Raw genomic sequence first — 20,537 nt, 5'->3', positions numbered from 1 at the left:
AACCTTTTGGAGATTAACGCTGGAAATTGATGGATTGAAAAGGCGAGCATGGGATGGTGGGATGAGCATAAAGTACCGGAAGTCGCCGGTTGTTAAACCACTGTCGGCATGGTAGCTACTGCTGGGTTTTGGTTAATTGTGGTTACCATCATCATCATCATCCTTCCAATCATCGATCGGTGGACAAAAGTGGACTTTGAAGATGGATGTAAAAATCGGACAGGTTTTTAGTGAAAAACTGATGCTTGACGTCCATCAGCGAACGATGGCAGAGGTATGATTGGAAAAGGTATTTTAGGGTGCATCATTGTGGCGAGACTGAGAGCTTTTTTTTTTAATTTTCATTCTTTACTTTCCCATCGCTCATCGTATCAAACGACTGAACTTTGCTTACGGTCAACCTGACCTACGGTGTCGTGGTGATTTCTGGGATAAAAAACGGGACCGCCTGAAGCTTCTGTTCTGTTATTGTCATTTTTATGGAAAACGCTGTTTCGCTGTTTCTCTCTGTCTCGTTCTTTTTCCCCCCTCTTGCGATGGAAAGTTTTGCAGTTTTCGTTTGATGTCGAAAACATGATATTCACTCTCTCTCACAGCTTTTGAGCTTTTGAAGCTTTACATTGATGTAAGAATCGTACGCTTATTTATGTGATTGACGGGCTACAGTTCCAGCAGGCTTCGTTGTGCCAACTCACCAGGTACGCAAGTGGTGGTTGTTACGCTGTTGTTTGTGGTTAAAAATATTATTCCACTTGCTCTGACGTTACTGAGCGCTGTGTGGCTCACACAAAAACAAAAAAAAAAACAAAAAACAATCAAAGGCAAACGAAAATGATTAAATGAATGAGTTTCGCATTTTTCGTGCGTGCTCATCACAAGCCCACTCTGTGCGCACGAAACGGGTTGTGAAGTGGAAAATGTATGACTTTTCATTCACGCACGCTTTGCTGTTTTACCATGCGAGCGTATGTGTGTCCTTTTGCTCCGTTGTAAAGAAGCGGATTTTGCGTTTTTTGTTGTTGGTTTTCCTTCAATGGCGGGCTTGGCTGGGGCGGAAGCAGTCCGCTCTCTAATCCATGAAAATGGATTGCGGTAAGCGGTTTACGTTGTGCGGATGATGCCCAAAATTGCTTTTTCATTTGTGTGTTTTTTTCGGTTTTGTCTCTGTTTCCTTCACTGACAGGCTTGCGTGTGAATTGAGTACGTTTGCGTTTGGTCCGAACAAAGCCTGTTCCAATGTATGCGTGTGGTTCTGTGTGTTTATGTTCCTGCTTAGCTTTGGTACGGTACGGCTCATGGCGGCAGCTTTGATTGCCACCAGTCAACAACCATTAGGGTTAAACATTTGTTTTGCATTTATTGTTTGCTGCAGGGGGGGGGGGGGGAGGAAACAAAGTTATGAAGACACGGAATGCGATAAATGGATAATAGATGGTACGGTCACGATTGGCGACCAAGGGGTGGGCGTCCGTTGGCTCGTTGTGTTTCGTTCGGGAGCTTTGTGTTTTGGGGGTTTTTAATGCTGCAGATGGATTTTCCAGCAGAGATTATCGCGGACAAGCAGAGCAGAGTAAACAACAAACGGGGGACGGGAAACTGATCGCTATTTTGCTAACGTTGGTTTCAAAAGCGTATTACGATCGAAGCGCTTTGTTATTACATTATAAAGCCTGTTTATTTTGGGCCTTTTCGTTTCGGGGAAATGGCACGGTCAAAGATGAGAGAAGAGCGTGTGTGTGTGTCACAACAAAAACCAGTGGAATTGTGTTTGGATAAGCTCATGCAACTATAGTACACAAAAAAAAGAAGTTGAATTTCTAATAATCCTTCGACGATGAAGGGAGCAAAGTTTGCATTTCCACGAAGGAGTATTAAAAGGAGAAAATTGTAAACAAGCAACGCAGTGCAGCTCAGGAAAAAAGACGTTTATTTTTATCCCATACCTTTCTGTGAAGCCATCGTCACACGAAACGGTGTTGTGTGTGTGTGTTCGTTTCCCTTTTCTCCTTCCTTTCCCTACCCCCTTTCGGCCCCCCCCCCCCCCTTCGGGCTAACGGGCTGCATCAGGGTGAGCAAATTGATCCGATCCGGCGTATTAAGAGGGATGTAATTAAAAGTAGCAGCTGCCCTTCGACGAAGTGCCGATGGTGACGATGACATACGCCACCTTTCAAACTGCTAGGAAAGAAACTGGCTGCCAGCCAGTGTCCTTCGTCGTGCTATATGCTGCACAGTATACACACGGAGAGAGAGAGAGAGCGCGCTGACAGGATATTGAAGCAATATTTGCTACTGCTGCTGCTACTGCTGCTGCTGCCAGCTGCTAGTTTGCGCTTGTTGTAATTTGTTCTCCTTTTTATCCAAAAGCCAATTATGACGTTGTAATGGAATTGGAGAAAATTGAACACGTTAATGATTGACACACATTCGGGCCTGCCGGTTCGCTGTGCTTCAATTGATGAGCTTTTTTTCCTGTAAGTGTTTGAGTGTGCAACTAGTCGATGGTAACGCATTTTATCTAATTACATTTGCTTATTAACACAGAGCTCGTAGTAAGGAAAGGGGGATTAATTTACTAAAGAGAAGAGTGCGCACTGCAAATTGGAAACTTTACACGGAAAAGCCACTTTAAAAGGTCGCATTCCATATCAATCGTTACGATCCCCGAGCGTTACGGGGGCTCAATTTGAAAGGCTCTCCTTTCCTGCTGCTTTCAGTAATTGAAGATATTCTCGTTCCCTCCGCCTCAAGAGATGAAAACCTTTCGTACAACATTCAGGTGACGGTGTTTGATTGAGTGTTGCTTAAGATTCCGCTGGCAGGATACACCCTCTGAGCAAAGGGAAAATAGCAACAAAAAAACAAAATAAAAACGAAAACACCAACCTCTCAAAAGATGTTGACTGGCTGATAATACCCAGCGCCGAATGAAAAGGAAACCACCCCCCCCCCCCGCCCCCCGCCCCCCGTTCCAGGTGCCGAACACGGGTCAAGAAGACTGTGTGGCCCACACCAGGTGAGATGGTGAGCAAAATTATCCTCCCTCGGGTGCTGGCAGGGCTCACTTCAAAGGTGTTTGGTGTGCGAGCGAAGTACGAAAATGGATGCTACCTTGATCATCAATCAGCACTAATGGGCCGGACCGAGGCGTGCAACGACCGCGTCTCCCGTTGTCACGATCACAGCCCGTTGTCAGCACAGGTAAAGGTAGATATGCGCCTCGTTCCGTTGTAACAGACACAGATGCTTTTTACAAACACACAGAGCAGCAGCCACCCGGTCAGTGACCGGTTATTCTTTTTGGTGGGGGAAGGGGGCGAAGCGTGGCAAAATTATGATGATTTATCAGCTTCACAAGGCGCGTCGCACGCTGACGCCGGTGGCTGCGAAATCTGTAAAAAAGGGGCGTCCCTGCGGGTACAAAGGCTTAAGATGAGAAGGTGCTCTGTTTCCTGCTCCGGTTCGGGGAGGGAGGCTCATGGGAGGTACCGGTGCCGGGGTGCCGTTACGCAACATCTCTCAAACAAATTACACTCTCAATATTAATAGTCTGCTTTTGGGGTTTGTTTTGCGCATTCTTTCCTTTCTGTTGGTGTAAATTCACCTTCTTCTTTAAGATCGGATTTGCTGGTGGTGCTGCTTCTTTATGGTGCATAGCTTTAAATTAAATAAATAAATCAAATCCAGCTGTGGACCTTCTAAACGTGGGGCATGGAACTGGATGGATTTTGTGAGAGCATTTAAAAGAATATGCTTCAATATAACTACATCGATCTTTGTTCCAAGCTTCTGTTCGCCTACTGCAGCGCCCTCTATCAAGCGGATCAGCTTTCAACGAACAGTGAATGTAATTTTTCAATGCTTGTTGTTAGCAACAATGAAACACATCGCACGGGCCTTAATTTAATTCATCACGCTTGACCGCGGGCTTCTACTACTCACACCCTTTGTATCCCTTGAGGCCATACACACGCACACACAATGACTCGCGCGCGAGTGTAATGGGATTTCCAGTCCCGTTTGTTTCAGTGACTTTGATCCCCGCTTTGTTGTCCCGCGCGGCTCCACGGCAAGCATGCTTAATTAATCGTGGCAAGTGGCGTTAAGCGCACCTTCGTCAATCCGTTTGTTTGTCCTCGTTTGGGGGCGTTGGGGCATTGATATCGAAGGATCAAAGCTGATGGTGCACATACAAAAAAAGTATAGAAATTCAATAGCATTTCCATGGGCAGTGCATCAATGCATCGGACAGCAGCTCAACACAACCTTTTAAGTTAAGCGAGTACGGTTTCGCGATTTTCCATGCAGCAAAATCTAATCCCTTCCCGGTAATGTGTTGTCGGTTTGACGAAACATAATTAACCGCCGCGTAATTGAAATTCCATTTCCCGTGCATCAGCGCACATTGCATTGCAGCTGACATTCGTGTTCGCTTACAGCCGCTTTTTTGATTTGGGAACGAACTTGTGACTCCGTTCTCTCGTTTTGGTGTAACTGTTAAAGTGCATTGCAAAATTACGGTATTTTACCGAGCCCCATGGAAGCCTTAAATTGCCAACTTTTGTAACAGGAAAAAATAAAACAAATATGAACCTTCCAGCTGCTGCTGCTGGACACTGGCAGGTCCGCACAGACCATTCTGTCATCATCGTACTGTGATGAAGCCCCCGTTTTTTTTGGTGTATATACCCAGCTGGTTTGTTTGTTTAATGTGCTCGTTGTGTGTGCGTTTTTATGTTTTGTTTTGTATGCCTGCGGTACCGGTTAAAACCGGACCTTTTGCGCAAAAGTTTGTATGACAACGAACGAAAAGTTTTCCTTTGTTTTTATGCGTTTGCTTCAGGTTTTTGGGACGGGGCCGGACCCGCACCATGAAGAGCAAGTGGGAATTTAATTAGGTGTTTAACGGGTGCCAATGTGGTGTGGTGACCTCGTTTTTGTTATGATCGTGCATGCCGAGCACCGACATAAAAAAGGGGGAATCAACGCCGCAACGAGCGTAGAGTTAATTGGGTTTCCAGCAGTTGTGTTAACGTGTTTTTAAATGGAAGGATATGTTGTGTGTGTGCATTCAATGTAGAAAGATTAACAGTACAAAGGAAGCATTAAAGGTGTAGTTTTATTGACTCCATCACATTAGAGCTACAAGCTGTGTTTATTTAAAGTGGTTATCTCAAATTAAATGAATGTATTAATCATCTTTCTCATAAAATGAGAAGTGCACGCTTTGAAAAGTCTAATATAGATGCTTTTCTCACTATCACCAAATCGAGTGAACCATCATCGAATGATACCGATTCGAAGCTGACAGCGGGAAAGATAGATAGACCGTGAAAAAAGCAACCCCCCCACCGGTACCCGATTTTCCATCAATTTAACTTTGCTGACATTTCATTCCATCCCCCTTTCCTTGGTGTCTCCATTCTGATTGCGCCACGTTGCGCGTTGAGTGAAGTGAATGTTTCAGGCTCTATTTATGCCATCAGTCGCTAATGGTCTCGAGAGATTCCTACGTTGGCAGTAATGCGGATTGGTCGCACCATTTACCCGGGGCCCGCGCTAAAGACGAGGGCGCCGGGAAGTGGCCGGTGTCGTTTTTTTGTTGCGGGGACTCTTTTCTATCAGCGCATGCTTTCGATTCATGTCACTTCGCTGTGTCACGGTGCGGTGGGCTCGGTGCGCTCTATTGACGAGTGATTGAAGCTCGTTACAGCCGAGCAGCGGGGTATTGATTTTAAATTATGAAAATGGGTCCCATAATCTCAACGGTAAATTGAGAATCTTCATTGAAAATAGAGTTGGTTTTGCAATGTTTTGATCATTTTATATCATTTCAAGTGAGCTTTTCACACCGCTACCAGCACACAGTGGCGCTTCGGGAAGGCTGCTTGGTGTACATGGTATTGTAAACGGTTGGTTGTTTAATTTATCTGACAACCGCCACCACGCACCTTATGCAAATTAGCGCAAGATAAAACGGGACTCACATTGAACGGGTCCGGGATGTGATGAGCTGTTGTCACACGACGTTCACTGTAGGCGTGCCGGTGCGATAACCATGTCCTCAGCGCTAAGCCTCTCAGAGCGGCAAGCCTGGCAAGCTAATCACGGAACGGGTCGCAGTGTCTGCTTTGTGGGGGTTTGTAATTAAAACACATTCTCCAGAGACATTCGGCAGCAGCAGCCGCAGCAGCCGCAGCCGCAGCAGCAACAACGATCCGTTTCCGCCGTGCAGTGTGAACATGAAGATGAATGAAGATTACCTTTCCTGTACAATTTTGTGTGTGCGCGGGTTTGTGCCGGTTTTCCACGAATTTGTGTAATAATGTTCCGGTGAACAAAGCAATGGTTAAGAATGGTGCTGGTGCGGTGATACTGATTGTTAAACCTTTGCAGCAGGGGAATTCACATTTCATAGAAGCGTAGATCTATACAGTCTATTTATAGCATACAATAATTAATTTCAGAGTTATTGTGCAGTTTGGTAAAATTGGGAAGTAAAATATAATATGCTCGCCGATTCACAATAGGATATATTAGAAATACAATACGTACAAATGAGCTAAGTGTATTGCATCATAGTTTCAAAATACATTCCTTGGGAAATAACATGCTTGCTTCAGTTATAATAGGGTCAAAAGACTCTTCAAAGCAATTTCGTCTTCTTGGAATGCAAGGTGAACAATGTGACTGAAGCTAAATATATTAAATGAAGTATGTGTACCTCTTCATAAGAGAACCACGATGAACATACACTTTGAAGCGTAGTATCAATGACGAAACATTCGATTGTTCCAGGAAACGAGCTATTGACACTTTGACCGCCGGCCTGACGTCACAGTTTTTGAGTGAGCACGTAGCCCATGGCAAGAGAGCGATGAGAGCGACAGTTTCTCGTGCCATTGTTATCACTCTTTTGTTTCATTGCGATAAGCGGCGTAGCACATGTCGTTCTCGTTCGCTCGATCCTACCTGATTTGTTCTCAAGAGAATCACTGAGCGTCAGATGCAAAGCTGAACGGTGAGCAAAACCGTCATGCGAATTTATATGACACGGCGCTTAAAGTGTTAATAGCCATGAATATTATAAAACACCATGCGCCTCCATTGCACTGATGAAATAATTATTCGTATGCATGTATAATAGATATTATAATGAAACAAAAACATATCAATTCAATCACGAAATTCCATTCTTGTGCACGGAAATCGATTTTCAGTACTCTTTTTGGAGTGATTTATGAATTTCCATTTTTATTCCTTAATTTTCCGATGGAGCCGCCCAGTACTTTTCAGAAAAAATCTGTTTATTCTATTCTCCAAACGCTCATCAAACGCTCAGTCACCGATTGCACCATTTACAATCAGCGATTTATCAAACTATTCTCTCGAATCCTAAATCGAATGGTACCAGCTGCGGCGGGTTTCGATTCGCCACAGTACTCAATCAATCAAAGCCCATACCAGCCCGGCACCATACAGCACCAGGCACACGCAAATCGCACTGCAAAATGTATGTTTATATCCAATCCAATAAGCCTCAAGCACCGTTGTTTCCAATTGCGTTCCGTTGTAACAGACACAGATGCTTTTTACAAACACACAGAGCAGCAGCCACCCGGTCAGTGACCGGTTATTCTTTTTGGTGGGGGAAGGGGGCGAAGCGTGGCAAAATTATGATGATTTATCAGCTTCACAAGGCGCGTCGCACGCTGACGCCGGTGGCTGCGAAATCTGTAAAAAAGGGGCGTCCCTGCGGGTACAAAGGCTTAAGATGAGAAGGTGCTCTGTTTCCTGCTCCGGTTCGGGGAGGGAGGCTCATGGGAGGTACCGGTGCCGGGGTGCCGTTACGCAACATCTCTCAAACAAATTACACTCTCAATATTAATAGTCTGCTTTTGGGGTTTGTTTTGCGCATTCTTTCCTTTCTGTTGGTGTAAATTCACCTTCTTCTTTAAGATCGGATTTGCTGGTGGTGCTGCTTCTTTATGGTGCATAGCTTTAAATTAAATAAATAAATCAAATCCAGCTGTGGACCTTCTAAACGTGGGGCATGGAACTGGATGGATTTTGTGAGAGCATTTAAAAGAATATGCTTCAATATAACTACATCGATCTTTGTTCCAAGCTTCTGTTCGCCTACTGCAGCGCCCTCTATCAAGCGGATCAGCTTTCAACGAACAGTGAATGTAATTTTTCAATGCTTGTTGTTAGCAACAATGAAACACATCGCACGGGCCTTAATTTAATTCATCACGCTTGACCGCGGGCTTCTACTACTCACACCCTTTGTATCCCTTGAGGCCATACACACGCACACACAATGACTCGCGCGCGAGTGTAATGGGATTTCCAGTCCCGTTTGTTTCAGTGACTTTGATCCCCGCTTTGTTGTCCCGCGCGGCTCCACGGCAAGCATGCTTAATTAATCGTGGCAAGTGGCGTTAAGCGCACCTTCGTCAATCCGTTTGTTTGTCCTCGTTTGGGGGCGTTGGGGCATTGATATCGAAGGATCAAAGCTGATGGTGCACATACAAAAAAAGTATAGAAATTCAATAGCATTTCCATGGGCAGTGCATCAATGCATCGGACAGCAGCTCAACACAACCTTTTAAGTTAAGCGAGTACGGTTTCGCGATTTTCCATGCAGCAAAATCTAATCCCTTCCCGGTAATGTGTTGTCGGTTTGACGAAACATAATTAACCGCCGCGTAATTGAAATTCCATTTCCCGTGCATCAGCGCACATTGCATTGCAGCTGACATTCGTGTTCGCTTACAGCCGCTTTTTTGATTTGGGAACGAACTTGTGACTCCGTTCTCTCGTTTTGGTGTAACTGTTAAAGTGCATTGCAAAATTACGGTATTTTACCGAGCCCCATGGAAGCCTTAAATTGCCAACTTTTGTAACAGGAAAAAATAAAACAAATATGAACCTTCCAGCTGCTGCTGCTGGACACTGGCAGGTCCGCACAGACCATTCTGTCATCATCGTACTGTGATGAAGCCCCCGTTTTTTTTGGTGTATATACCCAGCTGGTTTGTTTGTTTAATGTGCTCGTTGTGTGTGCGTTTTTATGTTTTGTTTTGTATGCCTGCGGTACCGGTTAAAACCGGACCTTTTGCGCAAAAGTTTGTATGACAACGAACGAAAAGTTTTCCTTTGTTTTTATGCGTTTGCTTCAGGTTTTTGGGACGGGGCCGGACCCGCACCATGAAGAGCAAGTGGGAATTTAATTAGGTGTTTAACGGGTGCCAATGTGGTGTGGTGACCTCGTTTTTGTTATGATCGTGCATGCCGAGCACCGACATAAAAAAGGGGGAATCAACGCCGCAACGAGCGTAGAGTTAATTGGGTTTCCAGCAGTTGTGTTAACGTGTTTTTAAATGGAAGGATATGTTGTGTGTGTGCATTCAATGTAGAAAGATTAACAGTACAAAGGAAGCATTAAAGGTGTAGTTTTATTGACTCCATCACATTAGAGCTACAAGCTGTGTTTATTTAAAGTGGTTATCTCAAATTAAATGAATGTATTAATCATCTTTCTCATAAAATGAGAAGTGCACGCTTTGAAAAGTCTAATATAGATGCTTTTCTCACTATCACCAAATCGAGTGAACCATCATCGAATGATACCGATTCGAAGCTGACAGCGGGAAAGATAGATAGACCGTGAAAAAAGCAACCCCCCCACCGGTACCCGATTTTCCATCAATTTAACTTTGCTGACATTTCATTCCATCCCCCTTTCCTTGGTGTCTCCATTCTGATTGCGCCACGTTGCGCGTTGAGTGAAGTGAATGTTTCAGGCTCTATTTATGCCATCAGTCGCTAATGGTCTCGAGAGATTCCTACGTTGGCAGTAATGCGGATTGGTCGCACCATTTACCCGGGGCCCGCGCTAAAGACGAGGGCGCCGGGAAGTGGCCGGTGTCGTTTTTTTGTTGCGGGGACTCTTTTCTATCAGCGCATGCTTTCGATTCATGTCACTTCGCTGTGTCACGGTGCGGTGGGCTCGGTGCGCTCTATTGACGAGTGATTGAAGCTCGTTACAGCCGAGCAGCGGGGTATTGATTTTAAATTATGAAAATGGGTCCCATAATCTCAACGGTAAATTGAGAATCTTCATTGAAAATAGAGTTGGTTTTGCAATGTTTTGATCATTTTATATCATTTCAAGTGAGCTTTTCACACCGCTACCAGCACACAGTGGCGCTTCGGGAAGGCTGCTTGGTGTACATGGTATTGTAAACGGTTGGTTGTTTAATTTATCTGACAACCGCCACCACGCACCTTATGCAAATTAGCGCAAGATAAAACGGGACTCACATTGAACGGGTCCGGGATGTGATGAGCTGTTGTCACACGACGTTCACTGTAGGCGTGCCGGTGCGATAACCATGTCCTCAGCGCTAAGCCTCTCAGAGCGGCAAGCCTGGCAAGCTAATCACGGAACGGGTCGCAGTGTCTGCTTTGTGGGGGTTTGTAATTAAAACACATTCTCCAGAGACATTCGGCAGCAGCAGCCGCAGCAGCCGCAGCCGCAGCAGCAACAACGATCCGTTTCCGCCGTGCAGTGTGAACATGAAGATGAATGAAGATTACCTTTCCTGTACAATTTTGTGTGTGCGCGGGTTTGTGCCGGTTTTCCACGAATTTGTGTAATAATGTTCCGGTGAACAAAGCAATGGTTAAGAATGGTGCTGGTGCGGTGATACTGATTGTTAAACCTTTGCAGCAGGGGAATTCACATTTCATAGAAGCGTAGATCTATACAGTCTATTTATAGCATACAATAATTAATTTCAGAGTTATTGTGCAGTTTGGTAAAATTGGGAAGTAAAATATAATATGCTCGCCGATTCACAATAGGATATATTAGAAATACAATACGTACAAATGAGCTAAGTGTATTGCATCATAGTTTCAAAATACATTCCTTGGGAAATAACATGCTTGCTTCAGTTATAATAGGGTCAAAAGACTCTTCAAAGCAATTTCGTCTTCTTGGAATGCAAGGTGAACAATGTGACTGAAGCTAAATATATTAAATGAAGTATGTGTACCTCTTCATAAGAGAACCACGATGAACATACACTTTGAAGCGTAGTATCAATGACGAAACATTCGATTGTTCCAGGAAACGAGCTATTGACACTTTGACCGCCGGCCTGACGTCACAGTTTTTGAGTGAGCACGTAGCCCATGGCAAGAGAGCGATGAGAGCGACAGTTTCTCGTGCCATTGTTATCACTCTTTTGTTTCATTGCGATAAGCGGCGTAGCACATGTCGTTCTCGTTCGCTCGATCCTACCTGATTTGTTCTCAAGAGAATCACTGAGCGTCAGATGCAAAGCTGAACGGTGAGCAAAACCGTCATGCGAATTTATATGACACGGCGCTTAAAGTGTTAATAGCCATGAATATTATAAAACACCATGCGCCTCCATTGCACTGATGAAATAATTATTCGTATGCATGTATAATAGATATTATAATGAAACAAAAACATATCAATTCAATCACGAAATTCCATTCTTGTGCACGGAAATCGATTTTCAGTACTCTTTTTGGAGTGATTTATGAATTTCCATTTTTATTCCTTAATTTTCCGATGGAGCCGCCCAGTACTTTTCAGAAAAAATCTGTTTATTCTATTCTCCAAACGCTCATCAAACGCTCAGTCACCGATTGCACCATTTACAATCAGCGATTTATCAAACTATTCTCTCGAATCCTAAATCGAATGGTACCAGCTGCGGCGGGTTTCGATTCGCCACAGTACTCAATCAATCAAAGCCCATACCAGCCCGGCACCATACAGCACCAGGCACACGCAAATCGCACTGCAAAATGTATGTTTATATCCAATCCAATAAGCCTCAAGCACCGTTGTTTCCAATTGCGGATCCAATGCGTCGCAATGACGAGTTTTTTGTTGTTGTCTGTCGTGCGCCCCCACAAACAAAACGACCGAAGCCGAAGGAAGGGGTGTGTGGCGATGGAAATAAATACTGAATGAGGGAATAAGTCTGTTTTGAATCCCGAATTTTTTACCATCACCACCAGCAGTTCACATGGAAGTTAGATGGTATCGTCGACAATAAGAACGCACCAGAATGAGACGAAGGAGAAGAAAAATAAGATACGACCCTACTTTTTTGCCACTTCTGCTTAGCCTGTCAGCCTTCCGTCAGCTTTCCTATTCCCTTAACGCTGGCACAAGCGTTTCCACCCGTTCGAGGAGCAAGATATTCATGAAATCAATTTTCCTTGATCTTTCCGCCCCCATCACACTGCTACGGGGGGTTGGTTGTACGGGATGGGTGATGAAACCTTTCGCCCGGTTTTTTTTCTTTTCCGGTGGAATGTCGACGAATTATTCAGGGAGAGTTTCGATTTATATGCAGCACGGAAAAGGCAGTATAGACGGGTGTAAAGGTGTCAGATTGTAAATTGACAACTAGTGCATAAAGGTAGAGAGGTAGAGAGAGAGAGAAAAAGTTTTGATTGTGGATGATACAAAATTTGAAATTTTGAAAGTGTGTAAGACCCTTCTCAAAATGTGATTATCAGAAAAGAAAATCACAAAGGAATTGTTTTCAATTAAAAGAGAAAACGGACTGTTCTTGCCGGGCAAACAGCACCAATTCATGTCGTGTCTGTCTGCGAATAGAAAATTGTAAAGAATTCGTTCCCGTCCGTCTGTCTTGTGCCACAAAGTTATTGACTGGAATGGTAAAAATTCTACGATGATTGGCATAAATCGCGATGGAATGCTAGCTCCATCCGTGAAAGAGCAAGCAATAAATCACTCAACCAAGGCTGAATTGCCGGTGCTCTTCTAGGGTTTTGGGGTGGGCGAAGAGCTTTTCGTGTAGCTGTCTAATTATGCTGATCCTATTCAATAATTTCATCCCGATCGCGATTCGCCCGCAAAGGAATGTGTAGTGAAAGGAATGCTGTACAACTTGCTCTTTTGCTTGTCTTTCAAAAGTGATGGAGTGGTTGGTAGAGCTGATAGTAAAATTTACCGATCTTATGTCATATTATGGTAAATGTGAAAAAGTTTAATTATTATTAAAAAAAGTTATTAGTAAAAAGTTATTTATAATATTTTCATCACTTTTTATACATCTACTGAATCTCTTCACATCTTTTTATGTGCGTATAAATTTGATTTTCGTTCCTGTGAACGTTCCCTCATCTACAGCACCGTAAAACGCCTTAACGCAAATCCTTACACCGTGAAACCGTGAAACAGCTATATCAGCATGAAACACACACACACACAAAACCTAATTGTACCCATTTTGCCCGTGCGAGTTTTGATGGGCAGGAAATAAAAGGCTCGATGGTGCGCTTTGCTAGAATCGTTTGCCGCTCGCACGCTTCTCGACGACGACGGTTTCATGGTGCGAAGCACACCGATACCGATTCTTCCGGACATCCGGTACGCGTTTGATAAAAACAAGAAGAAGAAGAAGAAGAAGAAGAAAAAACGAGGCGTGAAACGCGGAACGGCAAAGCACTGACCGAATGGTTGTTTGATTGCGAAGTTATTCTAGCATCCGTCCCATTTTTGTTTTTCGTTTCGTCTCCCAACACTTTGCTCTCAGCACAACGGAGAGACAACATAATGTGCTGTGCGTGGTGAGGTTAGATGCGAGAGGATTTTCCACAGAACGGTCTACGACTGTACCGTAAAGTCGTCCATGTCGTCGCTGTGTGTGTGTGTTTTCTATCCATACACCAGGGATTTGAGCAGCAGCAAGGGAAGGAAGAGTTTGCTTCCCCACTTCCGGTTGGTGTAAAAGTTGGTGTTCACACACGAGCTCGGCTCGCATGGCCGTCGTGCGATATGAGCGTTGAGCAGCGTCCCGTGGTGGCAGCGTGTGTCTGTGTGCGTCATTCCGTCCAATCAAACAACTATCAGAAAGGTAGACAGGCGGATAAATGCATCCTAAAGACGGGTAGTAGCTGTTGTTCGTCCACACCATCCGCTAATCCGCCGTGGAGGAAAACAAAAAAAAACAAATCCTCCACTAAAGTTAGTTCGGAACGATTATTGTCTGCCCGGTTATAAATAGCTATCGCAGCAAAATCAATATAAGCGCACGGCTCACATTTCCACGTCTAATGGGAAAGGTTTAATGGTGGGGGTGAATGAATGCCCCCAACAGGGCTTTGAGATGAAAAATCCTCACGCACGCATGTTTTGTACGCAAAAAAGATAAATCAATTGATTCGGTACGGCCTGTCTGCCTATCTGCCTGCCCGCCGAGAGCAAGTTTTCCACTATCCACGCAGCTACATATTAACTTCCGCAAACACTTTACTGCTACTACTATTGCGATGGGAAAAGTTCACCAATCAACTACCGGCAGTACCGCAGTGGCCTGTCCTGTTTCCTTCTGCTCCATCGACCCCCATCCCTTTCACTTAATGGCGCTAAAATAATCGATAATTTCAATTTTCTTCACTTTCAAATTAAATCCCCGCGGTTAGAATGCAAGAGAGACAGAGAGAGGCTGGCGACGGTGGTTTCGTTTCTCGGGCGGGGTTTATTTTTCAGCTTTTTTAATCGTTCTTCGTTCTACCACAGTAAAGGAGGATTCTACACCTTTATCGGACAGGTAACGATGAGGCTCGAGTCGAGTCTAGTTAGGCCGGGACGTCCACCACCACCACCACCACCGAACTCTTGAGCTCGCTCTGTGGTCTGGAAAGCTGGAAAAGCGAGAGGAAGTTTTTTGCTTTCACCCCTTAATCTCTCGCAGCAATTTCTTGACTGCACGGCCGTTTACCTGAGTGGCAAGTGAAGGAGAGCCCTAGTGAAGGGAAAAATTGATCCAAATGGAACTGTTCGCGTGGAAGATGGGCTGAATTGTTATTGAGTGTCTTTAATGCTGGCAGTTGTAAGCCGAGCAAATGGCGAATCGCCCGGCACATGTGGAGTGAAGTTTTGAAGGTTTGAAATTGGTTCTATCGTTCGATTAAAATAGCTTGAACTTTTAATTAACTGCATGCGTTGTGGAAATAAGGTAAAAGGAGGAACTATTTTTGCAATACTTTACTGCGTTTAATGGTATTTATTTAATGCAATAATCTGTAAACTTGTACGGTAAAATGACCAAAAAATAAATCGATAAAAAAATTCAATATAAACTACCATTCTACGTGTTTTTACATATTGCTTTGAGGTAAACTTCAACTTTGCCAATTAAATTTAAGAATGGGGCCCTTCACCATTCTAGTCAGCTTTTTATATGGAGTTTGACATTTGGAGGCTGAAATCATGTAAACATTCCATACAAAACCACACATACAACAAGCCTGCAATTTTCAGTCTTGATTATTCTAGCCTCTAAGCTAGAATTAGATTCGAGTACCTGCTCGAAAAATGGCAAAACACGATGTTGTTTACATTTATCCCAGAGTGCATTAATGCATTCTGGTGATGGAATCCAGAATCAAAGTGTATGTAGTCCAGGTGGTCTTATAGCATGTTTTTTATAACCAAATTTGAATATCACTTTTTGACAGGATGGGTGAAAGCTTGTGTTCAAACAAGCTTTCTGCAGGCTTGACGAATACACAAAATACTCTTAAAATCTTCGTTGATAAGCAGAAGTGATAAAAATCAATCTTCTAAATACATACACCTTGGGATAAGCCCACCTGTATATTATACCCATTTAGGCGGCGCTCTGGGAGTACAGCCAAGGTACTCACAGCACAGGTGTGTATCGAACATCACAGACAGAATCAACTGACACGAGGTTTGTCTTGTTTGTTTGTTTGTGTCTGACAATGCACCTCCATATATATGGGATTAAATGGGTTTGTTCGAGTCGGATGTCGTGTTCGATTGGTGCCAGAGCGCAGCCTTAGAAAACTGCTCGAAAACTGCTATACAGCTGACAGGCTGAAATTTCAGCCTACGAACTTAAAATGGAAAGGGCCCCAATAACATTAAATCGACTGCAAATTGTACATTTTCCCCAATATCAACAACAATTGATGCGATTGATATCCAAAACTAATATATTTATAAATGTTTGCTATCCTAAAAAGTTTTCAAAAACTAACTTAATTTACAGATTATCACCAGTGAGGCTATTAAATGTACACGCTCATCTTCGCTCAACTTCACGCACCTCTCACATCACTCATTGTACAGATCGCTTCATTGAAGATTTAATAAAAAAAGCTCTCCCCCCACCCCGCTCTTAACATTGCAAATCCCCTGAAACAGAGCGATTAATAAACTAACAACGTTCAAATAATATTAGCAGCTTAAGCAGCAGCAGCAACCGGCCACTCAGCCGTGAATTGGTGAAGCTGGTTGCGAAATAAAACACAACACAAAGCGAAACACTCATCGAGTAGGCAGGCTTGTTTTTTCTCCTTTTTTTTTGTTTGTTAATTTGCATCCTCTAGCACATCATTTTGCAATCCCACGCAGCGCGAACCGGGGGAGGGCGCACAATATGCAAAGATCCAAACCAAATCCTGTAGACAGCAAAAAGAAGAAAAAAAAACAGGAAATACTGGCACAACTCCCCCAGCAACCTGCTGCGTTGCTATGAGTGGTTGTCTTTTATCAAACGAAAAACAAAAATCCACCCATAACAATACACGTTTCCGGGCAGGCAGTTAAAGTTTTCCTAAAGCTACTGTGTACTGTGCTAGCCTCCGTCTTAGGTCCCGCGTGGGCAATGTGGATACAAAAAAGGAAACGAAAATGGAGAGCCTGGTTCAATGAAACAGTGCGTAAAAGAATTACACAATTACTGGGGGCGAGCTAATCATTTTAGCAAAAAAGGAACCGAAGAAACACATAAAAATGCTCCGAAAAAAAGGGAACGAACTCCGTTCTTGGGAATCGCTCTTCGGGCCGCTATCGGGTCGACTTTTTGATGGTAGGGGCCACAATTTCCGAGGTGGGTGTGGATTTAGTTTGACGGTAATAAGGGATGTAGGTAGGCATCGCTTTGCAACAAAATCGTTCTGAGGAAAGCGTAGAAGGTAGTGAAAGCTTTTTTTTGGTTTGTTTGTTTGTTACCTTTCGGAAAAGCTACTCCCGGAGCTGTTTAACGATTCACCCGACACCACCACCGAAAGAGTGGCAGCGGTGGCGTTAATGGGCCCTTTTGCCCGGCGCAACGACCGGTGGCGTATTTACAGCGTAAGTCGCTCCTATCGCCGTGTATTTTTGTTCCGTGTGCTGGAATCTCTGCTTATCTTTACGACGGTTGTGTGAGGGCGGATGTGGTGCACTTTCTACAATCTCTGATAACACACACAGACAGACAGCTACATACATACACTCATGCCAACCACATCGACGTTATGTCGCCCTTCGACCGTGGGAATGCTGCTAGGATATGCGTACGCTGCGTACATTTTCCTGTTGTTTCTGTGAGGGACTTACGCACAGGCTGGCAGAAAGGCAGGGTGAGAATGGGTGGTAATGGGTGGCTAAAAATACCGGCTGCCTCAAATCAAGTTAGCCGGTTGGTTGGTCGTTGAAAGTGGATATTTTCGGTGTGGTAAAGCTGGATGGCATTCCGTGTGGTCAACTTGCTCCGATCCTCCGTCTGACTTGTTAACCGCGCGAACAATAAACAAAAATGGTGAAAATTGGATTATGCGAAGAAGAGGAGTGTTGTGTTTGAAAATGAATACTAAATATTTTGGCTATTCGTTTCGTCTGATTTCGCTTGGAATTCCGTAACGGCCAGACAGTAGTGGGGTGTCACGAAAGATATTCAAGATTCAAACATTGCAGTTCTTTTATTGTAAAGCTTCCCTTCCCTTTTACTTCAATTATGTTTCCACGAATCGGCCAAACGTCGTTAACTTTGCAACAGCCACCAGTCCCACCAGTCAGTCCCACGTGCAGCGTAGTGACGCGCAACCTAACATATTGCATGCTTGTTTTTTCCCCTTTATTAAATTTACAGTACATCAACTCGACGATGCAAAAAGCATCTCAAGAGCATAACCATGGGATCAAACGTGGAGCGAAAGGAACCGGGTTGTCATATATATATTTTATAAAATCGACACACGGTTCAAGTGACACCGGTACCTCGTTTTAGTGGTCTTTTTTCCCCTCAACACCGTTTCGTGGAATCGTTGTAAAGATGATGCATTACAGCACACGCTGGATGGTGGTAACACTTGGCGTGTATTTTTTTTTTTATTTCCTTCGTTGCTGCCTTTATTGTACACACCAGCCTCTAATCGTTTTAGTAGGAGGGTGTTACTGTGCAGCTTGTTATGGTTTATATAACACCATTACTCGTTGCCGGTGGTGGTAAACTCGTTTCGCAACTTGTGCGTTTGGATGGTACTAAAGTGTGCGTGTGTGTGCTCAAGTGGACATGCACATTCGGTGAAATATTGAGAGCATTTTATTATTGTTTATTGCCAATTTAACTTTACAAGACAAAATGCTTAAAATCCCAAATTGTTCTGAAACATCAACACATAGAGAACGTGAGCTTTTTGTCATTTTCTTTTCATCTTAATATAAAATTAGAGTGAGATAATCTCATTATGAAATATTTCAGAGTTTTTATTTATTATCGTAGGAAAATGAAAATATTGCTCCATAATATATTTCTTCCCGTTTGTATCACCACTTCTCCAGTTCAATGTTTTTTTTTTCTAATGACTTATAGTATTCCTGCGGTCAAGACAAAAACTCTGATCATTTTTGATGATGAATGATTCAACATTTCGATCCTCACATGTCCTCGAGCTTAAATGGTTCTTGTTACGAGTACGTGAACTATTCTTGATATGATCTTGATACTTAATATGACCCCTACCAGACTTTAAATTACTCCCAAATCTGTACAGGTCCTATAACTAATTCCTAATCTCTCCTGGATAAGTTCCAAATCTATACCGGACACGGAACTTATGCCGAACCTATTGTTGATGCTTCTTCCGAGCCCGATTCCATAGCCTATCCTGAAACTTATCCCAATCCTTTATTTTTCCTGAAATAGGTTCCCAAACCCAAACCCCCTCATAGCTTTTTATGTCCCTAGACAATTTTACAACTCATCTTGAACCCATACCGGCAATCGAACGTATTCCTAACCCAGTTTTTAAAATACTTCCGAGCCCAAATCCATAATCTGTCATGTATCGTATTCCTTTAATCCTTTAATTTTTTTGAAATAGGTTCCCAAACTCATGCATGAAACTGCTGCCATAGCTTTTTAGGTCCCGGGACAATCTTCAAACTGATCCTGAACCCATACCGGTCATGGAACTTATCCTTTGCCTATATTGATCCTGGAACTGATCGTGAATCCATAACAGTCGTTAAACTGAACATTAAACCATAACCAACTATTTATGAACCAAAACTGGTCCAGGAACTGATCCAGAAACTATTCAGTTCTTGGAACCAATTCTGAAGATCTTGTCCTGAACCAAGTCCTAGATTAGTATTGAAATTCATCCTGAACACATACAACTGATAATGCCCCTGACCCTAAATCGTTCTAGGAACTGATCCCTCACCCATAACAGCCTTGGAATTGTTCCTGAACCCAACTCACTTCATTACAAAACTTGAAAGATTTTTAATAATATAAAGCAATACCCAGAACTATTGCACATAGTTGGATTGTTTGTAAATCAAATATTCGTATTTGTTAAATAATAGCAACTTTTGAGACGTTTTTCATTAAACAAATAACCTTCACGCGAACCACACGTGGCAAAACATGTCAGCTAAAACCGTCCCCTGGAACATAACAAAACTTCTACCCACAAACTGATGAAGTGAAAAAGCGATGGTAAAAGCGAAAAATAAAAACGGAGAAAGTCAATGAGCAGCAAGCAGAAACTCACCGTTGGCGTCCTTTGCCTCGAGCCCTTCCGCTTCCTGCACGATCACGGTGAGCACGATGATTTTGGGCTTCTCCTCGGTGGCGGCATGCAGCAGCCGGTAGTGCCGGTCGGCCGACACGTTGAACACGCGCTGCGCCTGAAGGTACATCTCCTCTTTGTAGTGTGCAAACTGTGCCGGGCGCCGGCAGCGATAAGCAACGACCGCGGACCGGCGCGATGAACAGCAGCGACGGGGAGGAAGGAAAGAGTGAGAGAGAAAGAGTGGAGATGAATGAAACGGAGCGTTCGGTTGTGATTTTTATGTGCCGTATGTGATGCATCTGGGTAGCATCTGGGTAGCCCCCATTCTCTGCTTTTCCGCGCGCTTAAAGAAAAGCAACACACTGTAAATCTATGGCGAATCTAAACTACAAGGCATTAAGAGAAACGTGAGCAGAAACACTACTGTTGTTGGTTGGGATTAAGCTCGGTGTGTGTGTGTGTGTGTGTGTGCGATACATACAAGCAAGAGTGAAGGATTGAATGCACTGTGCTGGAAGGATTTTGCCGGTGAGGTTCGTGTATGGTAAGCTGGATTTGGAGCTGTTTTCCTTGCTGCATCGCTAGTGCTGCGAGCGCTACTTTAAATTGCTTCGCTGAAATTTTAAATCATTTCC

The 20,537-nt window shown here is 43.6% G+C and overlaps 1 protein-coding gene across 8 annotated transcripts in view; it reads right to left on the bottom strand.

The window, feature by feature from the left end:
• LOC1276484 (BAI1-associated protein 3) overlaps positions 1–20,537 on the bottom strand; it is a 74,115-nt gene that overhangs the window by 12,734 nt on the left and 40,844 nt on the right. For all 8 annotated transcript variants that reach the window (XM_061642329.1, XM_061642334.1, XM_061642335.1 and 5 more), the window contains one exon: positions 19,882–20,050. In XM_061642329.1, coding sequence (XP_061498313.1) covers positions 19,882–20,050 — 169 coding nt within the window. The remainder of the gene's footprint in view (positions 1–19,881; positions 20,051–20,537) is intronic.

This window comes from Anopheles gambiae, chromosome 2, assembly GCF_943734735.2.
Source record: "Anopheles gambiae chromosome 2, idAnoGambNW_F1_1, whole genome shotgun sequence".
NCBI classification, from domain to species: Eukaryota; Metazoa; Arthropoda; class Insecta; order Diptera; family Culicidae; genus Anopheles; species Anopheles gambiae.
The sequence above is the reverse complement of the archived record's forward strand: the minus strand, read 5'-3'. Positions and strand labels throughout refer to the sequence as shown.